The sequence below is a fragment of the Pundamilia nyererei genome, unplaced genomic scaffold (genome assembly GCF_000239375.1).
Source record: "Pundamilia nyererei isolate P.nyererei 1_Seehausen unplaced genomic scaffold, PunNye1.0 scaffold00630, whole genome shotgun sequence".
Classification (NCBI taxonomy): domain Eukaryota; kingdom Metazoa; phylum Chordata; class Actinopteri; order Cichliformes; family Cichlidae; genus Pundamilia; species Pundamilia nyererei.
In genome coordinates, this window is record NW_005188031.1 from 52350 (window position 1) to 76966 (window position 24617).

General features: G+C 40.9%; 3 protein-coding genes across 8 annotated transcripts in view; 2 read left to right on the forward strand and 1 right to left on the reverse strand.

Moving 5' to 3' along the window:
- LOC102206848 (protein c-ets-1-B-like) overlaps positions 1-2928 on the forward strand; it is a 4748-nt gene extending 1820 nt beyond the window's left edge. The window contains exons 3-8 of the mRNA XM_013907941.1: positions 100-204; positions 283-486; positions 948-1142; positions 2010-2234; positions 2318-2436; positions 2716-2928. Coding sequence (XP_013763395.1) covers positions 100-204; positions 283-486; positions 948-1142; positions 2010-2234; positions 2318-2436; positions 2716-2928 — 1061 coding nt within the window. The remainder of the gene's footprint in view (positions 1-99; positions 205-282; positions 487-947; positions 1143-2009; positions 2235-2317; positions 2437-2715) is intronic.
- Positions 2929-9393: 6465 nt separating this feature from the next.
- LOC102205523 (bolA-like protein 2) lies at positions 9394-13015 on the reverse strand. Its single transcript, XM_005754718.2, has 4 exons — positions 12919-13015; positions 12655-12719; positions 10541-10638; positions 9394-9603 (listed from the first exon to the last, which is right to left on the reverse strand). The coding sequence occupies exons 2-4, from the start codon at positions 12715-12717 to the stop codon at positions 9504-9506; spliced, it is 261 nt and encodes an 86-aa protein (XP_005754775.1). The 5' UTR covers positions 12718-12719; positions 12919-13015; the 3' UTR covers positions 9394-9503.
- On the forward strand, positions 12729-19325 carry slx1b (SLX1 homolog B, structure-specific endonuclease subunit). 6 transcript variants are annotated; one of them, XM_005754713.1, is made up of 7 exons: positions 12729-12811; positions 13351-13414; positions 13573-13738; positions 13820-13871; positions 15353-15673; positions 16428-16643; positions 18595-19325. In XM_005754713.1, the coding sequence occupies exons 1-7, from the start codon at positions 12803-12805 to the stop codon at positions 18736-18738; spliced, it is 972 nt and encodes a 323-aa protein (XP_005754770.1). In that variant the 5' UTR covers positions 12729-12802; the 3' UTR covers positions 18739-19325. The 6 variants fall into 6 exon arrangements, with proteins under 6 accessions (XP_005754770.1, XP_013763398.1, XP_005754769.1 ...); XM_013907944.1 differs by lacking the exon at positions 12729-12811 and having other exon boundaries at positions 13120-13414; positions 13548-13738; XM_005754712.1 differs by lacking the exon at positions 12729-12811 and having other exon boundaries at positions 13120-13414.
- Positions 19326-24617: the final 5292 nt, after the last annotated feature.

Here is a 24617-nt window from a genome sequence, read left to right on the forward strand (position 1 = left end):
ATATATATATATATATATATATAAATATTTAATGATAGGTCGTCTTTAATGTGTTGTAAAGAGTAAACATAACTTTTGTTCCAGAGTTTGATGTCCTAGAGGTCCCCCCCCTCACCCCAACCAGTAAGGAGGTCTTCACTGAGGCTGTGAAAGCCAGCTTTGCAGGCTTCGCTCAAGAGAGAATCAGCTGTCACTTTCCACAGGGTACAGTGGGAGTGGGAGCTTTGATTAGTTGTCACGTGTTGCCGACTCTATTATTAATGCATGTGCATGTATATTTAGATCCTAGGTTGTGGTCGAAGTGGGAGGTGAACCACTGGCTGGACTGGTGCCAGGCTGAGTTTGGGCTCTGCTGCCTGGGCTCAGACCTCAGAGGTCTGGATGGCAGCGAGCTGTGTGGTCTTGACCAAGAGGCTTTCCTGGGCCTGCTGTCTGACTCCACTGCAGGAGAAATCCTGTGGGAGCACCTGGAGACCATGAGGAGAGGTGATAGCACTTTTATTGAAAAGCACAGAGTTAGCTTTCTAGCCACATTGTTTTCTATCATTGCACAAGAATGGTGAAGAATTCAAAACTCTGAAATTTTAAATGGTCAGTTCTCTTTGCACAGTCCTTTCTCTCAGCAGGTCATTATATGGCATTTCAGACAGTGTTGAATAGATGTGCTGAGCCACATACTACCACCTGTATATGTTTGGACTATGAAAAAAAATTAGAACTGCTTCAAACTTGATACTATTACTATCATCAGTGAAAAAAATTATATATTGATATATGGAACAGAGTGAACTGTATGCATAGTTCATTCACAGATGCATTCATACTGATTGTGAATAAAGCCCATTATCACTGAGAGAATGTGACTGCTCTTCTTCATTAGCCGTCTGCACGCACCACCCAACTGCAAGCTTGAGACTTTTGTTGTTTTGTTGTCGTGTTTCCTTCAGAAAATTACTCAGAGATTGAGGGATGCTCAGACAGAGATAATTACCACCTTCAGTACCATCCCAGTGAGAGCTCAGACCTCCACGATCTGGAACCAATGAGTGTGCAGCATGGAGGCCACTATCCAGCCTATTCACAACGTGGCAGCAGCAACATTAGCTCTGCAGCCCCGCTGCAGGAAATACGAGGGAATGGAGGTGAGACAGATCACATGATAATGAGTCATCAGTTGAATAAAAAGCATTACAGTCAGAATTGCGCCACAAAGGGAAAAAGACCCAATATGGACAAAAGTAAGTGAGCCACAGTTTTAGAGCTGATGTTAATGCCAGAGGAGCTTACTGAGTGAGCAGAGCATTTATGTGGGCTGACAGGTGCTGTGGCTCGTAACACATCCACTTTGCAGTTAGAGGACTTACAGCTGACGTGGAATATAATAATCGTTTCATGGTCGATGGGTCTTGGAGCCAGGGTTGTGAGTTTTTGAGGATCACTTGTGTTTTAGCATTGCTCTTTAGGAAAATGGTTGCTATTTCCCTTTATCCTTTCATTATCTTCCAGCAGTGTGTTTGGATCTTTAGTTATGTTCTTGTTGAGCCCACGTGTCTCTGTTATGTAATATTTCCCTTCTTGTGTGCCCAGTTGTGTGTGGACATCTCTGTGTGTTACTTGTGTCGTGTTTGTATGTCTTTGTCCTGGACTCAGTCTTATTTTATTTGTTACTTATCTCCTGTGCACTGTCTTTAGTTTTGCTTCCTTTGCCTTGTTTCCCAGTGAGTTTCAGCTGTGTTCCTCGGTGTTTCCATCTCCCTGTGTACATATGGTCTGAGTCTCCCTCTGTTCTTTGCCGTGTCCTCCCCGCAGCTGTGTGTTCTGTGTTTCATCCTTGTGGAAGGAGGCTCTGGACTGTTCTCCGACTAAAGCTCTCTTCTTCAGTTAGTTAATTTTAGTTACTTTATTACATCAGCTCATTTTTGGAAGACTGTAGACTAATCTACAGTTTGATATGACCACTCAGTTGAGCTGGCAGACATCACTTGATTCTGTTTCCAATGTGTGTCCAGGGACAGGCTCAGAAGTGGAGAGTGTTCTTGGGGATGAGTCTGCCGCTGTGGGCACTCAATCATGGGCTGCTCCGCACCATGACGTCCAGCCAGTAATGGAAGAGAGCATGTCTGAAAATGCCTTCATGTTACCTCAGAAACAGAGGAACTTCAGGGAATGTGCAGGCAGCAAAACTGATCTGGAGACAGCTGTAATACCTGTAGCAGTTCTTGCTGGCTACACTGGTGAGTAGAGTGGCTGAAGGAGGTAAACGATAAGGTGTAGCCATGAGGTAAGCATACTCATTTGTTCTGTCATGTCTCAATAGGCAGTGGGCCCATTCAGCTCTGGCAGTTTCTGCTGGAGCTTCTGACAGACCACAGCTGTCAGTCGTGCATAAGCTGGACAGGAAATGGCTGGGAGTTCAAACTGACGGATCCTGACGAGGTCATTAATGCTGAGTTCACAACATATCAGGATATATACCTGCATGAGTAGAGCATGAAGGGCCACATTTCAATTAGGGTATTTTTCACTTTGTAATGGCATATTTGTAACCTCCACATGTTCCACTCTGCAATGAAAGCACCAAAGAACTTTCTTCTATGAGCTGACATTGCTAACTACTGCTTCAATATTGGTCATTTAGAAATCATCATGTTGCTGTTATAAAAAGGAAACACGAGGCTTATTCTGCTGGTATTTACATGTGGATTATTTCTTCAGGTGGCAGTGCTGTGGGGTCGTAGGAAGAACAAACCTAAGATGAATTATGAGAAGCTGAGCCGTGGTTTGCGCTACTACTATGACAAGAACATTATTCGCAAAACCGCTGGCAAGCGCTACGTCTATCGCTTCGTATGCAACCTGCAAGGCCTTCTTGGATATGAGCCTGGGGAGCTGCATGCCACACTGGATATCAGCAGTAAGAGTCTATAGTGAGGCAAGAAAAAGGAACAGTACTTGTTAAGCGTCTTATAGTTTTCACTTTACATGACACAGCTCAGCGCATATGCTTGTTTGACGACATGGAAGTGGTGTACCACTTTATCTCTGTCACTGTCAAATAATAGAAATCAATTCATGTCAGTTCATTTTAAAAGTTATTTATTCCTCTGTGAATAGTTAAGGCACATGGACTCGTTTAGCAATCCTTTGTATATTTAACTTATACTATAAACATCAATTAAAAGAAATAAAATCAATGAAACCGTAAATGAATTACAGCTGATTTCTATCTGCTTCATCTCAGAGAAACATTCTCATTCATTCCTCTTCTTTTGCTTATCCAGTTCAGGGTCAGCAACGGGCGGCAGTCAATTCCAGCTGCCATAGGTTGACAGAGCCAGGACAGGTCATCAGGCAGGGCTAACACAGAGTGCTATATTGCAACAACAGTTGCCTGAAGGTGCTTTATATTGGTAAATGGATGGGTTCTTATATGACATCTTTCTATCATACTCCATACAACAAACCTTAACCATTCAGACAAGCACGTTTCTCGACACCTAAGTGCTTTCTAGCTAACATTCAAATCTAGTGGACGCCTCGGAAAGCAACTTGGGGTTTACTTAGAAATCGAATGCAATTCGACCCTCAAAGTGACTTTTTTGTTAGGGAGGATTTATTTGTTGTTGAGTTCAGTGTTAAAATAAGTTCTTTAAAAAGCCAAAATATGCCAGATTGAATATGAAGGGGACATGAGCAGAGAGCACAAACATGCTGAGGGATCGGCTCTGTTAGTTCAGTGAGAGAGTCACAAACTCATGTGTAACCTTATGTCTGCATTTTTAATTTGTTAAATACAAACACAATGATAGCAGAAGTGCTGCCACATGTCTAACCAGAATGCGAGGACCAACGTGTTTATTTGGTAGTTCAACGAAAGGCTTCAGTTAAGAGGGAGGAAAAACATTTGCGTTCACGTTTGCAGTTTTCTCTTGTTACACAATATTTTACATTTTAAAAAACAAACAACCCTCACATGAGATGACAGTGCTAGCAGTGGCCCACAGCTCATTTAAGTTTGAGACGCCTTCCCTCTTGGTGACAGTGGGAAGGAAAAACTCCCTTTTAACAGGAAGAAACCTCCAACAGAGTCAGGCTCAGGGAGGGGTGACCATCTCCCACGATCAGTTGGGGGTGAGGTGAGGAAGACAGAACAAAGACACACTGTGGAAGAGAGCCGGAAGTGAACGATAACTGTCGAGAACACAGGGACAACCCACACAGAGAGACTGTGATTGGCTGTGAGTGGACAGTGCTCCCTAATGTGCAGCCTGGAGGAGCCCGTCTCTGCCTACCACCCACTTTTATTCCGTCACAATGAAACGAGTATCCTTTTAATCACGTTAAAAGGAGAAATAAATAAGAAGATGGCATTAAAACAAGGAGAGAGAAACAGTTATGTAAGAAAAAGAAATGAATCTAGTGAATTTAAAAAGAAAGAAGTGCTGTTCTGATTCTCAGTATGAGATGGACACAAAGCTTTAAATGACTGAAAACACATTTCAGCTGACTGAAACTTAACAAAAAGGAAAAATCAGACTTTAAAATACTCACTGAATGGCACCATATCAATGAATTTCCTTCTCAGGAAATATTTTTAGACTGACTGTGAGTCGGTGACCTTACATGTATTTTCATTTTCCTGAATATATTATGACTTATCTGCCACCCCAGAAGCTAGACTAAAATGCAAACAAGTGGAACATAGTAAGTATAATGCCTCTGAATGTAGCAGATCATTCACCACACACCCCTGACAGCATCAAGCATCAGGTTTAGATCAGAAATGGCTGAATGCTGATTTAATTTCATCCCTCAGAGAACAGGAAACAGAAACAGAGCGAGAGTGTCAAGTGTGTGAGGATTAATTCCACCACTTACCCTCCTGAGGTGTGCTAATGGAAGAGCCATCAAGGGGAAAAGTGTGTGTCTTTGTCTGAGCCTGAGTGTATGAGGATGGATAATTTATTCAGGACAGAGCAAGTGTATGTTCATGTGACATAAAACCTGGTGTTTTCTACCAGATACATTTCTCTTTAAGAGCTAATTATGACTTTATGCTTTCCTTTCAACCCTGAGAGTTTCTGAATATGTTTGCCCTGGAAGGAGTGTTTGAATAGAGTTTGGTTACATAAAGCTGCTTGGCCAAAAGGTTATTACAAATTAAGTCAATAAATATGCAAAGGCAAAAACAGGTTGCCCAAGTTGGTCCTGCTCAGCAGAAAGACCAAAGGAATACACCACCTGAAATTAACACTAAGTAGAAATCTCTGAGCGGAAGATGAAAAGCTTTTTATGTTAACACACGTTACAAACTGGCCTTGCAAACAAAGCTCCTCACAATGACTCAAACCACTCTGAAATAAATCTGCTCAAGTAGGAGTGAAAAGGCAAGAAATCAATAACCTAGCCCTGAAATGTATAACAGAGGTTAAATTAGAAGGCCTGATTTCTCTGCAGGAGCTGACGAGTCTAGCTAACCACACACAAATGCACTGCACTTCACCTGTGCACTGACGTGAAAAGCAAAGAGAGTTGGCTGAGCAAGAGTGAATACATCAATTAGGCTCCATCCATTTAGTCCACCCACCACCAGCTGATCCTTGGTAAAAACAAACAAAAACACAAAAAAACACCTCCTGACAGCGATTCTGAGATCCCACCGTACCCGAGTCCATGAGAGGAATCATGTGGTGAGCTGCTGGAACCACTATGGAGCTTGTGCAGCTTGCACGTATTCACAGTGAGAACTTCACATCACTGGGAATTTGGACTACAAGATGCCCTTTTATTATTTAGGGAGGGTTCAGATTGACTCTCTACCAATATTATGTATTATAGTTTGTAATACCACCAACTGCTGGTCAGATCTCAAAGTAGCTTGGCTGCTCTGCTTGGTTTTAGCTACTGGATTGTATGTACAGAGGCTGCATGTTGGCCCTAACCTTTGATGCAACACATGTTGTGTACCAGCATACCTACTGTATGCCTCATAAAGACTTCAAAGCTGTGGATAAAAAATATTAAACCTCTGAAATATGTCGGCATCTGTCTGTTTTTGTATTTTGTCCTTTTTGTCTCCCCAGTCTGTCATGTCTCTCCGTATCCCTGATCCCAGTGTCACGTTCATGTTTCTTAGTCTGAGTCTCACTGTGTGTGTGTGTTACTTCCTGTTTTATTCTGTCCTTTGTGTGTGATGTTCAGCTTTGCTCCGCCTGTCTCATTAGCTGTGATTCAGTTCAGCTGTGTTCCCATGTGTATATATTGTCTGCATCTCCCTCTGTTCCTCATTGTGTTCTCCCTCATGATGCGTACCACCTCTGCTTGAGTGTAGCTTTGTATTTCTCATTGATTACTGTACTGTTGATTCTGACTGACCACTGTAACTCTTTCTATTTAGGCATGTGTCACTCAAGCCTGTCCCGCCCACAACCAGAAAGAGAGAGAGTATTACTCCGATACTTGCATCTCTACATTGGCTGACAGTTAAATATAGAATTGATTTTAAGGTTTTATTATTTGTTTTTAAACCTCTCCATGGTTTGGCTCCAGGTTACATTTCAGATCTCCTTAGCCTACACCTACCCACTCGAACTCTGCGCTCCTCCAGTCAGACGCTTTTATTATTTCCATACTCCCAGTTCAAATCTAGAGGTGACAGGCTTTCTCCATTGCCGCCTCGAGACTCTGGAACAGTCTTCCCTCTTCCTCCTTCTTCAAATCAAATCTGAAGACCTACCTATTTTCCAAGGCTTTCAGATCTCTCTGACACCTATTTTATTCTGTTTTATTATTCTGGTCTTTTATCTCATTGGACGATGTTTGCATGTGTATACTTATACATGTATTTTATGTTCATGCATGTGTGCTTGTGTGTGAATGTGTACACTTTTGTATATGTATGTGCATATTTGCATGTACACATATATTTTTACAAACATATATGGATGTCTCACAATCTTTTCTATAATGTTTTGATCTTATCTATTTTAATTATTTTTATTTGATTATATTATCCCTCTGTTCGGCACTTTGGCCGACACTTGATGTCCTTTAAATGTGCTATATAAATAAAGATCACTTGACTTGACTTGATGTTCTCTGCTTTTTGATAGCAATAAAGCTGTGATTTTGACTGTTTGCAGAGTCCTGCATTCTGCCTGCCACATGACATGCTTGTGTCATGACAGTATCATTAGCTAAAAAATGGAGAGAGGTGGAGGAATCTTTTCAGAACTGTTCCTTTAATGCAATGGCACACTATAAAAACACCTCTACACATACAAAAATATACTAGCATATTTAAAATGTCATAAGCCTAAAAAGTCTTCATCTGAGACCCTTTTTACCTTTAAGAAGCTGTTTTATACAGCATCACTCGTTTAAAAAATGCTCAATATCGTATGCTAACTTTACCCACTGACTTCACCAAGTACTTTATACTTAAACACCAAAAAATGTATAAAACAAACAAAAACAGAAAAATTCAGATGGAAAGATTTTATTATTTCTTTGAATCTATTTTTATTTGGGAGCACATGATCATTAATAGCTTAGTCACAAGTTCAGGTCAAAAGCATATCAGCCAGTAAATATGCTCACACACAAATAGTGTCATGCTCAGGTGAGCACCTAATGCTGTGTGAAAAGTGCGTGAAACCATGAAAATATGATTAGAAACTATTGACTTATTGTTTCTCTCTCACAGTCTTTAAGGCAGATTTGAGACCTATGTACGAGTTTCAAATCACTGTAACAGTACTCCACTTAAACCACACATACTCCAAGTGATTTTAATCATTTATAACCTATTGTTAGAAAAAGTCTCTTATGAAGTGAGACACAGTGAGACACAGTAGCGAGCTCCAACGCATTTATTTACTTGAAAGGAAGGAAAAGCATACACAGTGAACATCTCTGCAAGTTCCATTTATACACTCCTTCCAACGTTATCTTGGGAACATACGTGTGTGACGCTCTTACAGGGTTTGATTTGATTATGATTCATTAATCATAATCAAATACTTTATTAACTTAAAGAAATTATGTGGTTACAGATTCTCTAACGGTATAATCTTGTTATTTTCACTGTGGAGGATGTGCAAAAGGGCGTGACTACTGCACTGTGTACTGTGCATTACACTGAGGAGTCGTACAGACAAATATTCACAGGCAGGAATGATTTCCTGTGTCATCCAGTGGTGCATTTGTGTAATCTCAGTCTCTCACTGAATGTGCTGGCATGTCACGGAGTGGGTGGAAGGTACTGTCCAACGTTGTCCTTATCTTGGACAACATCCACCTCTCCAACACCACCCCAGCTCCATCCCCCACAATATTACTGGCCTTGCAGAACCAGTTTCTTGATCCGCACTTGATCTTGGCATTTATGGCCCCTTAACTTGCAACATCAGAGGATGGCACTGACCACAGCAGACTCGTAGAAAATCATGAGCACTTTCTCACAGATGTTAAAAGACCTCAGCTGCTCTGACCCTTCATATGCCCTATGTGTACTCTAGGGTATTTACAGTCCTCCACAATGTCCAAGGGGAGAGGTCCCTTGTCCCTTGTGCCGCCCCTGTGTTGCTGATCACCTTGTCAGACCTTGTGGTCTTCCTGTCAGGTAATCAACAATCCACAATTTTGTTGTATATGTACAGTCAAGGACGAGCCTTTCTAGGATCTTCATGACGTGCAAAGTCAGTGCCACTGGTCTGTAATCCTGGGGGTCACTGGGACATGTAGTGTGCCAGCAGCATCCCCATATGACATATAACAGCACTGCTCCTTAAAATACTTGAATCAATATAAGTTTAGGATTTAATCACATCCTTAAAATGACACGCTCACCATTACATAAATCACATGTACACCATAGTTGGAGTTGGGGAATGGCTGCAATCGCAGTATTGTGAGATGGTGAACGGTGTACCTTTATGATCAATGATCTTCTTTAATAAACTGTTCACCATCACCTCACCTTATCTAATGATATGCACTGATGAGATAAACTACATACTGACTTGAGGTGAAAGTTTACTTGATTTTGTGCCATATAAATAAAATAAACAGAATAAATTATATATAAATTATGAGCCTCGCCTCTGTCAGTGCGCCCCAGGGTGGCTGTGGCTACATGTAGCTTGCCATCACCAGTGTGTGAACGTGTGTGTGAATTGGTGGATGACTGAATGTGTAAAGCGCTTTGGGGTCCTTAGGGAGTAGAAAAGCGCTATACAAATACAGGCCATTTTTACCATTTACCATGTTCTGCAGTGGGCATTTGTAACTTCATTAAATGTATTTATTATGATTTATTAGCAATAAAAAACATGATGTTGTGCTGTCAAAACAGCAGAGAGTCCAATAAAAATGATTCAACAGAGACAGGAGGAAGCATCAAAGAGTTTTATTGCCAGTCGATTAAAGAGAATTTAAGAAGTGTATCCGTTCTACATATCCAGTGAGTGTTTGTGGCAACAACGTGATACAGTGTTTGTGTGTCATTGTGAATTCTGTTTCTTCCACTGTTCTGGTGTGAGGGTCTTCTGTTCAAAAGCATGGATCTCTTTCAGCTCCTCGGCTAGACAAGTATTCACCATCCTGCCAACACACAGTACACACAGCACAGTGACATGACGAGCTTTAAGGCTGCAGAAACGGCTAGAAAGGAGTTTGACTGAAACCCGCACAGACGTATAATCTGAGCAAAAGTCCTGCGTTACACTTCATTTCTTTATATTTTGCTAGGAAAATAGAAAATATTTGCTGTGGTTTATGGAAATATGTTGCACAATTCTAACCAGCTTGAAAGGCAACGCTGAACACTCTGATGCTTCTTCAGGTCATTTTCAGGAATAGTTGCCCTTCATGAAGGAAATTCAAAGCTCTTCTTCGGAGGTTTCTGCCTTTGTTCTGTTCTGTGTCTGGATAATCCCACACAGCTTCAATAATGTCGAGCTCTGGGAAGGCTAGTCCATGACTGACAGTGCTGCACTGTGTGTTCTTCTATCCAGGTATGATTTAACTGCACTGGTGGGATCATTGCCATGCTCCACACCACTGGCTAGAGCCTCCACTGTGTTTTAAAGATGACTCTACACACTCACAATGTTGAACCTCTCTCCCCACCTCCTCTGTACATACCGATGATGATTTGAAGCAAAAATATACAATTTTGTTTCTCTTTTTGTTTCATTTCCTGTTAAAATTGCTAATTTTTTAAAGGACTCAAGCCATACAAAGTCTTGCACTAATAGCCATTAAGGAATCACTTGGTATTTGCAAAAATACTTGTTTTTTTATTGTTTACATTTTTCATATATTTAATTAAAGTAATTGGAACAAAATATATGTTTTTGCAGTACGCTACTATTAAAGTGTCTAAAGACACAATATAAAATTCTTTGCCTAGTTTTCTGTTATATGTAGCCATAACACAGGTTCATCCCTTGAGCCTTTTTTACAAACAAATAATCCATCCACAGCTTTGTTTTGTCATCAGCACCTCATGCGTACACACTGGCACATGTGTTATTACCTGTGTCTCTGCAGCAGTGGTTTGTTCTCAAACTGCGGCGAAACCACCAGCACTTTGAAGCTGGCAGCACATCTGTTGGCTGATGTATCCTCCACCTCCTGGTTAAGCACAAGATCAAGTATGTGAGTACCTTTACTTTAGACAAATAATCTAAATACTTCTATAAAAATACATTTCAAGGTCATTATTACTCATCCTTTATTATAAAAAGGTAGATTTGCAGTAGTTGTGTGAAGTGAAACTATTGAGTATCAAGCTGCAACTAACATTTTCATAACCAAATGATGTGCTCATATTATTTGCTGCATTAATCAATTCATTGTTTGCATTGTTTAAAAACAGTGAGATAGCATCACCATTAGCCAGAAGCCAAACTGACACCTTACTGTACTTCTGTACTTCCTCTGAAATATACTGGTTTATGTGCCATTAGAAAAAGAACTCATGTAAAGTATGAAAAGTACACTGATGTAAGCGTACCTTCTTTCATTCCAGCAATGCACATTATTACAACATAGTGTCAATAATTACAGCTCTGATTTTTTCATGGTAGTTTCATTTTAACAGAGGCAAAAATACATTACATAAAAGTTATAAATTGATTTGTGTGTCATGTGTAAAACATGAGTGAGTGGTGGTGAAACCCTTGTTGCCTAAAAAAAAGCTTGTAGTTGGTCACCAGGCTTGCACACATCTCATGAGACATTCTGGCCCAATCTTCACAGAAACTCTCAGCTGTTTAGGTTTGTTGGCTGCTGTTTCAGCTCCATCCACAGATTTTCTATTGGAGTCCTGGAGACTGGCTATGCCACTCTATGACCTTAATGTTCTTCTTATTTAGCCACTCCTTTGTTGCCTTGGCGGTATGGTTTGGGTTAGTGTTGTGATGGAAGACCCATCTTCAATGTTTTATGATACATGGTCCTGCCCAGAGGTGGAAAGTAATGAAGTACAAATGCATAGGTTAAAAGTATATTTAAGTACAGTACCAATCTGTACTTCAGTATTTATTTTTCTGACAACTGTACTTTTACTCCCTACATTTTTAAACAAATATCTGTACTTTCTCTACACATTTTCAAAACAGACCAGTTATTTCAGGTTCGACAGGATCATCTCTTATACTCGGGATTTTAAGTGGGCTGGAAAGTGTGCAGGTGTTTGTATGTTGAAGCCTTAACACAAAACACCGTCAAAGTATAGTGTTTCACCCTCCATGCTTGGTGTTCTTTGGGTCATACTGAGCATTTCTCTTTCTCCAAACATGGTGAGTCGAGTCGAGGCCAAAAAGCTAAATTTTAGTTTCACCCTATTACTGCGCTTTCTCTCAAGCCTTCTCTGAATTATTTAGATGTTTCCTTCCTTCTTCAACCCAGATTTCAGTCTGTTACAGCGTAGTGTGTTTTCCAAGTGGTGTTCCAGGTGGCCTTGGTCCTACCTACCCTTGAAATCATCGACTCCTTCTGTCTAGTTTTGGGCTGATTCAACCGTTATCATCCTCACCCATCATCTTTCATGTTGGTAAGATCTTGCATATGGCATACAACCTGGGATAATAGGGGGTCGTTTAATATTTCTTCCATTTCTGAATTATAACAGTTGCTACCTTCTCACCAGCTTTCTTTCTTTTGGTCTTGTAGCCCATTTCAGTCTTGTGCAAGTCTACAATCTTGTCCCTGATGTGCTTTGACAGCTCTTTTGTCTTGTATGTGATGGTGGAGAGGTTGGAATTGAAGAAACTGATTATGTAGATAGGTGTGCTTCTACCTCACATCCATGTCCAACTTAGAATTACAAATTAAACTAACAGACATGTCTTTGAAATGCGGGAGGAATCACACAGACACATGGGCATTATGCAAATAGCACACATAAAGGACCCAGCTGGGGTTCAAACCTTTTTTCTGTGAGGCAACAGACCTAACCCACTGTGCTACAAATGGGCCCTTGTAGCTGTAAAATGTTACTTCAAAGTTAAGGTTTTGTTGTTAATGACTGAAAGCACTTTGAATGTGCACAGACACACACACACACACACACACACACACACACACACACACACACACACACACACACACTCTCTCTCTCTCTCTTAGGAACAGCCTTGAACCTACCACGTGCACTGCCGCCAGCTCTTTGATAAGTCTGTCCCGGATGTGATCAGCTGTTACTGACATGTCTACATGATATAAAAACGGAAACAAACCGATTGCAGGGTTAGTAGTTAGCCGGACCGGCAGCTGCTTTGTCACACTGGATCTGATGACTGATGTAAACTGCCACTTAAAATAAGGGCGTTATATTCACTCGTGCATTCTCGGTATATTTAAAAGAAAAATACTCTTCGACTGTTAAATCGTTGAAGATGAGAGTATTACCAAAGGCTGTGATGCTGTCGCTCCTTAGTGACTCTGTGCGGACGTCCTACTGGCGTCAGTCTTCGGCGCTAAGATCACAACAGACCGAAAGAAACACCAATTGCATTGTGACAAATTACACAGTGCCCAATCATTTGATAGCCGTACATACAGTAGGCGGGACCAATTATTTAAAATAGCAAATCATAACACTAGAGGTCTATGCAGAAAGCCAGACTAAAGTTTTGCAGTTTCAATTAATGAATCAGAAAAGACTGCACGTATCCGACATCTTTAGTCATAGATGTGTTAGTATAGCCTGACTGGTATAAGATGTCACGCTTTTGTTAGCTACTCTGCGTCGTTACGCTTTTTTGAATTTTGAATTTTATCAGGCAGATTTTTCGACTACTAATACAGAGGCTGTTTATGTGTATGTACTTTTTTTTAAAGCGACCAAGCAGTCGGAGGTGGCTAACTGTGGATGAAAAACGTAAAGATTTTGTGCAAAAGTCACGTAAGTGTTGAACAGTACTTGGAGTTATTTGGTGTGTATTATACCTGTATAATACTTTAGCATGTAGCCAATGTTAGACACTGTGACCGATATCTGGTAAAGTCGTGATTCAGTCTTGGGCTCATGAGAGTAGTCTGCTTATGCTGTTACTATGGTAGTGGAGGTGGAAAGTTTCTTCGGGGTGTATATGCTGTACTGCATCAATCCAAAATTTAAAGGCCGTATCTACATCGGCTTCACTGTGAACCCAGAGCGAAGGATAGGACAGCACAATGCTGGGAGGCACAGAGGAGGGGCCAAGAGGACCAGCGGGAGAGGACCGTGGTAGGGCCTCGCAACTTTATACTGTACGGTGTACCGCACCTTGGACATTAGTTGCTATTTACTGTGTCCGTCTGTCTACAGGGAGATGGTCCTCATTATCCACGGCTTCCCATCTGATATTGCTGCTCTCAGGGTAAGTATCAAGACACTGTCCAATCTATAAGTGATGGAAATGAATCAAAAACTCTCAGAGCACCATTGTGACTATAATAAAGTGTCACCCAAGCCCATAGCAATAAGAGCACAGTTTCATGCGTGCACAGTTTTCAGAGTTTGTTTCTTTACATGTGGTCGTGCAATCTTCTACAGTTTGTCAGTTGGAATTTCATGCAAATGTTAGTATATAATAAATGTGATGATTAATTTGCTTTGCTTTGCTTTAAATCATTGGATTTCAGCAGAAATCTGCCAATCTGGGCTTTAGTTGATGAAATTTCCATTTGTCATTTTTTTCACCTAACGATAGTGGGTGGGTGGGTGGGTGGGTGGAGGGTATGTTTACAGAGTGATAAAAATAAATATAGGCCCATTTTTCAGCACAGAAATTGAGCATGATTTTCAACCATTCAGCTCACACAATGATCCTTAAAGCTAACAGAAAGAAAAACATGACCATGACTGCATGTGCACGCTAGACAGGTCAGATTCATGATCAAACATTAACAGCTGAAGTTTAGTTGAATGTTTCCAGAGTTCAGTTTAAATGAACTCTGGAATCTGAACTCCAGTCTTGTTTGATTTATTGTGGTCAGAAGACTGTCGCAGTGGACACAAAATCATCCGTGGCTAGTCTTAGCACCAAATAACCACAGAATAGAAGAGATAGTGACCATAGTGTTTGTGTTCTGAGACTCTATGTTTTTTATGTCACAGCCTAATTGCATTTCCAATAAATCTGAAACACAAACACAACATCTCCCCTCTTCTCAGGTGTAGTTCTGATGCCTTGAAAGTTGCTGGAAATTTGGAGGTTTTGGAGTTTCAGAAAGGCTGATCTTGTGTTATGAGACAGTAAGGGCCTCATTTCTGTAGCTGGGACAATATGATTCAAAATAAAAAAATATGCTCCAGACAGCAGGGTTAGCTAGCTTTACTACTTGATTTCTCTGTTCATCGCGTCTTTGCACAACAACATGAGCAACAGAAGAAATCCTCTTTTTGCGGAAACATAGATAGCAGAGGGGCGATCCAGAGACATGCTGATAAGGTGGGCCCTGAAATGTTTAAAGACTACTTTAAACATTATATTTTATTAATGGAATTGCAGATTCCCGTCCCTACCTGAGAATGGTTCTACCAGAGGTTTCTTCCTGTTAAAGGGGAGTTTTTCCTTCCCACTGTTGCAAAGTGCTTGCTCATAGGGGTCATCTCATTGTTGGGTTTTAGTGTTTACTTGGTGGAGAGTCTTTACCGTACAGTATAAAGCACCTTGTGGCACTGTTGTCTATATAAATAGAATTGAACCAGACTGAAAACAGACAAGGTTTTAGGCACAAGTGAAATGAGGAAAATACTGCCATGAAGGGAAATAACTCAGATTAATATTTTGCAAGCTCCATCCAAGCTGGACACTGTCCTGTGTGGCTGTGTGACTGTCATGTTTCTGTGTGCCAGTTTGAGTGGGCGTGGCAGCACCCTCATTCCTCCAGGAGGCTTGTGCATGTATCTCGGCGCTCCAGAAAAGAATCGAGCCTGGAATTCCACTGGCGAGTCGTCTCCAACATGCTGAGGGTTGCGCCATGGAACAGACTGCCGCTAACAGCCCGCTGGCTCAAACAGGAGTACAGGATGGACTTTGAGCCTGGCCTGCAGCCTCCCCTCCATATCCCCATCGCTTTTGGCACCGTAAGAGCCAAAAAGACACCCTCGCTACAATGTCAGGACGAGGAAGAGGAGGAGGCGTCCATGTGTTTTCTCTGTGAGAAGCACATCAAGGTAGAGTCATCTAACAGATCAGTATCAGTGCTTTTACACATTTCTGTTCAGTTTAAACAGCAGGATGTCTTTAATGGTCAGCAGGATTAACTCATCAAAATACTCAATGGCTCAGATATTGTTTGGTTGTTTAGATACTTGTTTTTCAAATCATATCCATCTGAGCACATTGTTGATATATATTTTTTAATCTAGGAACATTTTAACCTACTTCAATGACCTTTCTTCAAATAAACAGGCAGTGGAGAGAATGTGTGGAGCTTCCTGCTCTGCAGCAGAGCTCCTGACCTGTCCCTCTGTTTTATTTTACTTTAGCCTCAGCCAAGCCGATTTACTCAGGAACAAATAAAATACTGAAATGAACATTAAGTTATCTAAGTGAATTTTATTCAACTCAACTTTAACTTCCCCTGAGTATCCAAACGACGCAGGGTTGAAAATAATGTGCAAAGTCGGGCTCCCGACGCAGGGGAAACAACTTCTGTCGGGGATAACTACCTTGACACAAGACTGGCTCTAGTGAGCCTTGACATCCCAGTCGACTATCTACTGCTAGCTGGTGGGATGTCAGGCATCTCCGAAAATGTGGGAGCACTTTTGCAAACAGGTGACGTCTTCATAAATCGAGGTCTCGCCTGAAAATATCTTGAAAGTTTATTTTGTGTCCCAGAATCAGTAAAAGTTCAAACTTTACTTGAAATTTTAGCTGAATTTAATGTAATGTAAACAATGTAATGCTTTTGTGCTCTTCGAGGTGTCAGAGAAGCTGAGCTGTGTCCACCCTTCCTGTGGGATGAGAGGTCATGTAATCTGCCTTGCCAGATATTTCCTGAGGTCTGAGCCATCCCACCTTCTGCCAGTTGAGGGCGAGTGTCCTTCCTGCGACAGCTCGATGCTGTGGGGAAGTCTCATCCGACATAAACACGGCTGCTTCGGAGACCTGGAGGAGGTCACGCTGTCTGCAGCCCAAGTTAGTTACAGCATCTCATGCTCAGTATGTTTAGATAGAATACATTCAGCTCTCTGTTCATTACTCACTTTTATTATTTGCATGTCTCCTGTTGGTTCTTTACTAAAGCCTCTCACAAAAAGCTTTGCTCACATTGATTATGCCAGAGGCGGTTACTGGAGTCTCACTGTATTTTCGTTTTGTATTTTATTTTTTTCATGTACAAAATTAAGACAAAATGCCAAAGCAGTGTGTGAAAACCAAGTACACCCTATGATTCAGTAGCTTGTAGAACAACGTCTACCAGCCACAACTCAGAGTAATCATTTTCTTATGACGTTATCAGTCTCTCCCATGGCAGTGGAAGAATTTTGGCCTCTGGTGTGTTTGATTCTTTGGGTCACCGTGCTGACTAGGGTTGTTCTGATTTCATAACTTGGACACTCTCATTCCTTACACTTTAATGACACATACATATGGGGCCTTTTGAGGTGGGCACACTGAACAGGGTCCTCACCTCTGGTGCCGGTGCTGGTTGGCGCCCCCACCCACTGGCTGGTGCATTGGTGTTTCTCGGTGTCTGTGGCTGAGTGCTCGGTTGGGTTGTGGCTCACTCTCAAAGGCTGCTTTGCATGACCTGGCCCTCCTGGCTCTGGCTCACCACGCCCAAGCAGGGTGGTGGGCGTGGTGCTCTTGGGTCTCAGGTCCTGGGCCTGGAGCTCAGTCTGCTCTGGCACAGCTGGCTGCCGGCAGCACCTGCGGGCTCATTTCTGTGGCCCTGGGCCTTCTGCACTGTGGCTGCTGGCTGCTTACCTATGCTCTTCTCCAGGTAGGGGCTGCCATTGTCCTTGAAGTGGTCTGGGGGGGCCTCTGGATGTCTGTTGCCCCGGTCACCTCCTTGCCTGCTTCATATCCTGTATTAGTAGTACTGTGTGCTGTTCAGTCAAATTTCTAATTTATTCCATTTTTATTATTTATCTTTAATTGCCAGGATTAGCTCTCCACTCTCTGGCCCCTCCGTTCTGTTCAGTTCAGCTACAGTCTCCCCTCTGCTCTGCACAGCCAGCAAACTGCCTGCTTATCCACATGTCCGTAATCTGCTCTGCAATAATTATTCGTCTATTATCTAATTGCAGTTCGCTGGCTGCAATGTTAATGATAACAGACGGCTAATGTGGCTATCGGGTAATTGCTAACGCTAAACACCTAATGTTATTGTGTGTGCCAGCCAGGCTAACGTTTATGATAACTGTTTAATATTTCAGTGTTGCTGAAGTGAGAGTTTTACTGAGCTCTGAATTTCCTCTGAAAGTGTTGTTCAGTGTAATGCATGTTAACTACTTCAGCTGTCAGTGGGGGGAGGAGCTGTGAGCCTAAAGTTGCCTGTCAGCTGGAGGCAAAGATGATTGACACTGTTGCACACGAGAATCTTAATTCAATGTTAATTTTAGATTCGATTAATATCAGAATAAAGTTGTTTTTTGTTGTTTTGTTGGCACGAGGCTGGTGCTGTATGGTATTCTGAGTGGTAATCTATTTAACAATTTACTACTCTGATCTGCAAACTGCCAAAACCTCTGTTTTCATAGAAGTGCTCAGACTTGATGATCAGTTAATTATGTGCATTTGAGCTTAGCAGTACTGGCTTCTACTCGCCTATTTACCTATGTACTTAGTTTTTCACACTTTGTTTCTGCATTTTATCATTTGAATCAGATGATCTTTCATTGATCTCTAATTGATAAAGACCGTATGCATTCTAATTTACGTAACTGGACATGTAGGTACAGTTGGGCCTTAAAATGTCACATCCCTTTCAGAAATCGTGTGTGTGTGTGTGCGCGTGTGTGCGCGCGCGCGTGCGCGTGTGTGTGTGTGTGTGCGTGTGTGCACCACACCAGTAGATCTGGAATAAAATGAAAAGTAAATATAGAAGATTTAAGGTGCTTAATTACTTTGCTACTTTGTACTGATCTTCCACAGAGTCACTGGGCAGACAAACTGCAGATATGAAGAAGGGGTAGCTGTAAAAAAATGTGTTTACTTCTCACTGGACATCACATCACTGTCAGAAGAACTGGAGCACTGCGTGGAAAGGACCGTGCTTCCAACATGATCTGCAGGCGACTGTGTCAGTGGCCTGGCATTAATATGGTGCTTTTCTAGCCTTACTGACTACTCAGAGCACTAGAAGCCACGTTTCACCATAAGTTATACAGCAAATTCTTATTCACAATCTATTTGAACCTCTAACTCATGCAATCATAGGGCAAGAGGCAGGATACACTCTTTTTTTTGTTGTCATTATTAGTGTTGAATTAGGTGCGAGTGATGTAGTGTTAGTGCTGTCTTCTCTTCGTTCCAGTCTGCTGGAGTCTGAGTTTGGGAGGAAAACCACACAGGGAGAATATGCAGAGTACACACATGTATTAATTAATAGTTACGTGGTAATTCTAAGTGTGGATATGGGCGTGTGAATGGTTGAATCTCTGTGTTAGCCCTGTGATGACAACATATCCATGATGTTCCTGCCTTTCCCTTACCCAGTGATAACAGGAACTCCAGCCTAACTTTTGTCTTGTTTCTGTCACTTTCTCTTAATTATTTAAAAAGCAGAATAAAATCTTCTGTTTTTATACATGACTGGTAACTAATTCTTCCATTCTGTATGTATTATTGTAATATTATGCCTTATAATATAAAGCGCCTTGAGGCAACTATTGTTGTGATTTGGCGCTGTATAAATAAAACTGAGTTGAATAACTGTTTTGGGGGTATAATCTTGGTTATGGTTCCCTGAGCTATAAGTCTGGCCCATATTTTTTCTGTACACTACCACAGAGGATTTTAAATCAGCCATGATGTGACTGGAGTGCGAACTATTTGTATATGTATGAATATGTATATGTACACTGCAGGTGAAAACGTTTAGACCACTCCAATTTTTCCAGTTATTTATTGCAAGGTCTGTCCTACAGAGAAGCTGCAAAGAAAGTCAAGGTGTCAGTGAGTACAGTTTCCTTCACCATCAAAAGGCTCAGTAACAAACTTTGACAGGAAGAGGTCTGACAAACCCAAAGACACAACTGAATCAGAGGACAAGTTTCTGAGAGTTAACAGCTTGCGTAATAGGCGGCTCACAGGACATCTTCAAGCACAAATTAATAGTCGTATTAATCAAGTCTCAGTTTCTTGCTTCTTCTTTTCCTGGTCAACCTCCATGAACTGATTTGGCTAATGTGCCTTGTTCCTTGGCCTGGAAGTCCCCCTGTTTTCTGTTTGATGTGTGTGTATGTTTGTGTGTATATATGTATGTGTGTGTATATATATGTATATATAATGGAGGGTAAAGTGCCACTTTGATATTACACATGATTGTTATTCTCAAAATACTGATTTGGTTTTAACTCAAGACTGTACTGGAGCATTTTCGTGGCTGTACGTGAGTCTTTTGCGCCTGTCCCATCTTCACTCCTGGGCGGGAGGGGCTTGTACGGTGATCACTGGCTGAAAGGCACAGAAAATAAGGTTGAATATCATTACCTCTATGAGCCCTGTCTAAAGTTAGTAACAATGATTGTGTGGCCTATTCTTAATGGGATAACAAAAAAATATTAATTTACTGTGGAGGGCCTCAAGTGCCATGGTTAAATAATTATAATTGAAAATAAATCATTAATTAGATATATAAATAATTAATCAATAATATCATGTCAATTAATTTCATGTAAAAGATTTAATAATTTTTTTATTTAGTTGTTTTCAATTGTAATTAATTAATTACACAATTAGTTATTCAATGGCTTATTTCATTAAGTCATATTGGCACTCCTGACCCTTCTGCTGTGTTCATGAATCAATTTTATCGTTCAACCTCACCCATCAAAGTCATGGCAAGATAATCAATTGCCATGAAGTGGATTTGGGGCAGGTATGCCAGAATGCATTGAAAACCACAAATGGCACAAGTGTAAGTAAAGTTTTGAAATACCTTGTTTGTGTATTTTGAAAGATTGTGAGCACAAATCTAACATTTAACGGTTAACAAAGTTAACTGGCAGCAGGAACAACTGTCTTTGAAAACGTCAGAGCACTTTTGCAAAGAGGCTCTATCTCGACAAACTGACCAAATATTTGAAGATTATGCCACTACAATCTCAGCGAAAAACTGTAGTTGGAGACACACAAACAGGGTATTTCAAAACTGTAAGTATAGTTTGGCTCCACACATGTCCAAATGCCTGTGTGTAGGCATTAATGAATATGACAATGTGACAGTGCACTGCGATTGCGATCATGAGCATCTACTCACTAGTTTAGCCGGTGGCCCACAACAGTTGACCACCTTACAGCAATAGGCAGCCAAAGTAACAGAGATGGCAAACAGAGTCGCCTGGATGAGTATACCTCCAGCACAAAAGTGGGCATTGATTTTCTGTAAATAGAACACAATACACACACATGACATATGGACATCTTTCATGTCATTCTTCAGCTCAACTTCCTTCATTAAATTGTGCATTTAGCATACTGTGAAGTGCCGTCACATTACTCTTCCACCTATTTCAATTCAATTTTATTTATATTGTTTACATTTATTATAATTGTAGTTTTTCCATATTTATATAAATAAATAAAACTATATTGAATTATATAGCACCATATCACAAGCCCGCTGCCCCAAGGTGCTTTATATTGTGAGATAGCCTCTGTCAGTGCGCCCCAGGGTGGCTGTGGCTACAATGTAGCTTGGCATCACCAGTGTGTGAATGTGTGTGTGTGTGTGTGTGTGAATGGGTGGATGACTGGATATGTAAAGCCCTTTGGGGTCCTTAGGGACTAGTAAAGTGCTATACAAATACAGGCCATTTACCATTTTTACCATAGAGACCTTACAATAATACAGAGAAAATACTGGTGGCTGCCAGTTACCCCAGTAGATGCACCAAGCCATCTTTTTGAAAAATCCTACACTATCGCATTCACGGGATTTTCAGAAAACTTCTGAAAATCTGTGATCATGATCACTTTGGGATCAAAGTTGTCCGAGATTCGTAGTAGACGCACCCATAGTGTTAATTTTAAACTTCTGCTCTGTCTCATTCTCGAGTTATTGCATGCTCACACTTGGTTGTCCATGCCATTTATGTCATCTGGCTTGATTGACAGATAAATCTGGGCATTATCTGCAGTGAAAATGTAAGCGATACCCAGAACAATATTGCCAAAGGGAAGCATGTATAATGTAAACAGAACTGATCCTAGTACAGAACCCTGTGGAACTCCATAATTAACCTTAGTGTGTGAAGAGGACTCTCCATTTACACTAACAAATTAGAGTATATTTGATAGATATGATTTAAACCACTGCAGTGCAGTACCTCTAATTCCTATGTACTGCTCTAATCTCTGTAATTAAATATTATGGTCAACAGTATTGAACGTTGCACTGAGGTCTAGCAGGACAAGCACAGACACGAGTCCACTGTCAGAGGCCATAAGAAGATCCTTTGTAACCTTCACCAGCGTCTTTACTGATGAGTTCTCAAACCTGACTGGAACTCTTCAAATAAATCATTATGCTGCAGATGATCTGTTAGCTGTTTGAAAACTACTCTTTCAAGAATTTTCCCACATTAGAATAATGGAAGACAATAGATGGTTCTTAGTTTGACACTTCCCTTTCTTCCACTAATTTGAAAATAAAATGAATGTAGTTCAACTAAATATAATTACAATATTCTTATAAAGAAGGCATTTGTTACTCACCTCAATTTTATGGCAGATTTCACCATAGTCCATCATGTAAGAGTGCCAGCAGTAATAGGGTGTGTTATCCTTAATCAGAGTGCAGACTAGATTGACGATGGAAGCGACACACGCCACAATCTGCATCACCAAGCAGGCCCTTAGCTGAGAAAAACAGCTGATACAATTATTTGCTTGGAGACATGGATACATTGTGTAAGAAGATAAAAAAAAAAAACACTTTAAATTTCAATCCTGATATAAAAAGTCAGTTTCACTCCTCCCACTTGTTTCCAGCTAGTTGCTAACAAGGTGACTGCTGGTGTCTGTCTGCTGTATTATGAGAAGTACTGCTTCTACATCCTGGCCATATGTGCTATTGCATGTACTGGTCACTGCCAGTCCTGGCAGTAAAATGTCAGGGACAAGGTCACTTGACATGTGTAACAACTAGCTGCATTCAGCCTTACTCAGTGATTCTTAAAGGAAATGAGACTGAGAGCTGTTCTGTTTCTGTGGCAGGGGACTTCAACAGTGGCATTAACTGATACGGTAAATATCTTCCCGTACTCTGTGGTTGCTGTTTTTAAGCTGTTATGTTGTATGTGCATGCTTGTGTGCACACTCACTGTCGGCAGATGAAGATTCTTTGCTGCTATAGCTATGCTCCCAGCTATTATCACCTGTACAGAGAACAAAACCACACACAAGAAGGCTGACATTAGGCCCAAGTCTGGAATTAACCAACTAACAGAATTAAAGGTAGTGCAACTTTTCTATGAACTGGTAGTTCGATCCCTGGCTACTCCAGTCTGTGTTCCAAAGCATCCTTGGGCATGATACCATGTACAGGTTGCTCTCAGTGGATTCAGTGCAGTGTGATTGTTAGCTAGAAAGTGCTCAGGCATGAAAGGAAGTGCTTGTATGAATGGGAAATGTTGTATAAAATGCTTTAAGTGCTCCAGTAGAGTAGAATTTGCACTCAATATTTTCATTCAGCATACTTTCTTGTATTTAGCTATCAATTGCTAGTAGTAGTTGGATGACTGCAATTAAACAGACTGGCGAAGGTAATTAAATAACTAATCTAATTTATAACACAGACAACTTGCCAACATGTTGCAGTCACTCTGAGTCTACACTGATGGGTACTACACTTATTTACTACATCCCTTTGAAACAGAGAACTCTATATTTTGGGTTATCTTCTTATATAAAAGCAAGGTTGTTAAGTGCCGGTGTCATTTTGCAGATCAGTGATTGTCCTGCAGCAAAGATGTCACTATTTGAAAACATTTCATGTCTTTTATTCTAGCTGGACTTGGGATGCAAGTAGTTATGAAGAATGCAAGTTTTCTTGTCTTATATAGTTTCTCTGCTCATCTAATGCTGTGTGTGAAGTGTCTGCAAACTTACCAGGAGAGATGAGATGAAGAAAGGTATAACAGCGTACGTATTACCCCAGTTACTCAGAAACACAATGGTGCTGAGCATCGTGAAAACACTGAGGCTGATCTGAGTGATCTGAAGTAAAGTCAGGAAAAGGTGTCAGAAAATGAACCTAGAACAGTTGAATTTAATGATCTGGACAGATGAGTGAGTACTTTTGGCAATATAGTGTGTATATATAAACTAGTTGAAGTTGAAGACACACACACACACACACACACACACACACACACACACACACACACACACACACACACACACACACACACAAAATACCCCCAGAGCTTTGGGTTCAGCTTCCAGGTATTTCTCTTTCCTGTGGATGTGTTTCTGGAAGGTGAGTGTGACCAGAGGACTTTGTGCTGGGCTGATGGCTTCTTCCACAGCTGGTACTTCTTCTGAAAGCAGCAGTGAAAGCATCTCTGTTACTGCTGCACAGTTTTGACTCAGCTCAGTATCCAAACTGTGCTGCTAAACTTCACTGCAAATCACAGCGGTATTCATGTAAGTTTGGGTTTATATTAACATTATAACTGTGTTTACTCAGAGTCCAGAATCTCTGAGGGTGACAATAAAAGGCAGATTCCATCGTGGGGTTGTGCTGTACCGTAATAACTAGGGCTGAACGATTATGGAAAATAATCTAATTGCGATTTTTTGCCCCAATATTGCGATTGCGATGCGATATGCGATTATTTTTTAAGGTCTTTGTCTTCTGTATTATTAAACAAAGACAAGCAATACATCATATAGTATGGCCAATACTATATTACATTAATTTTAAACTGTTCTTTCCTG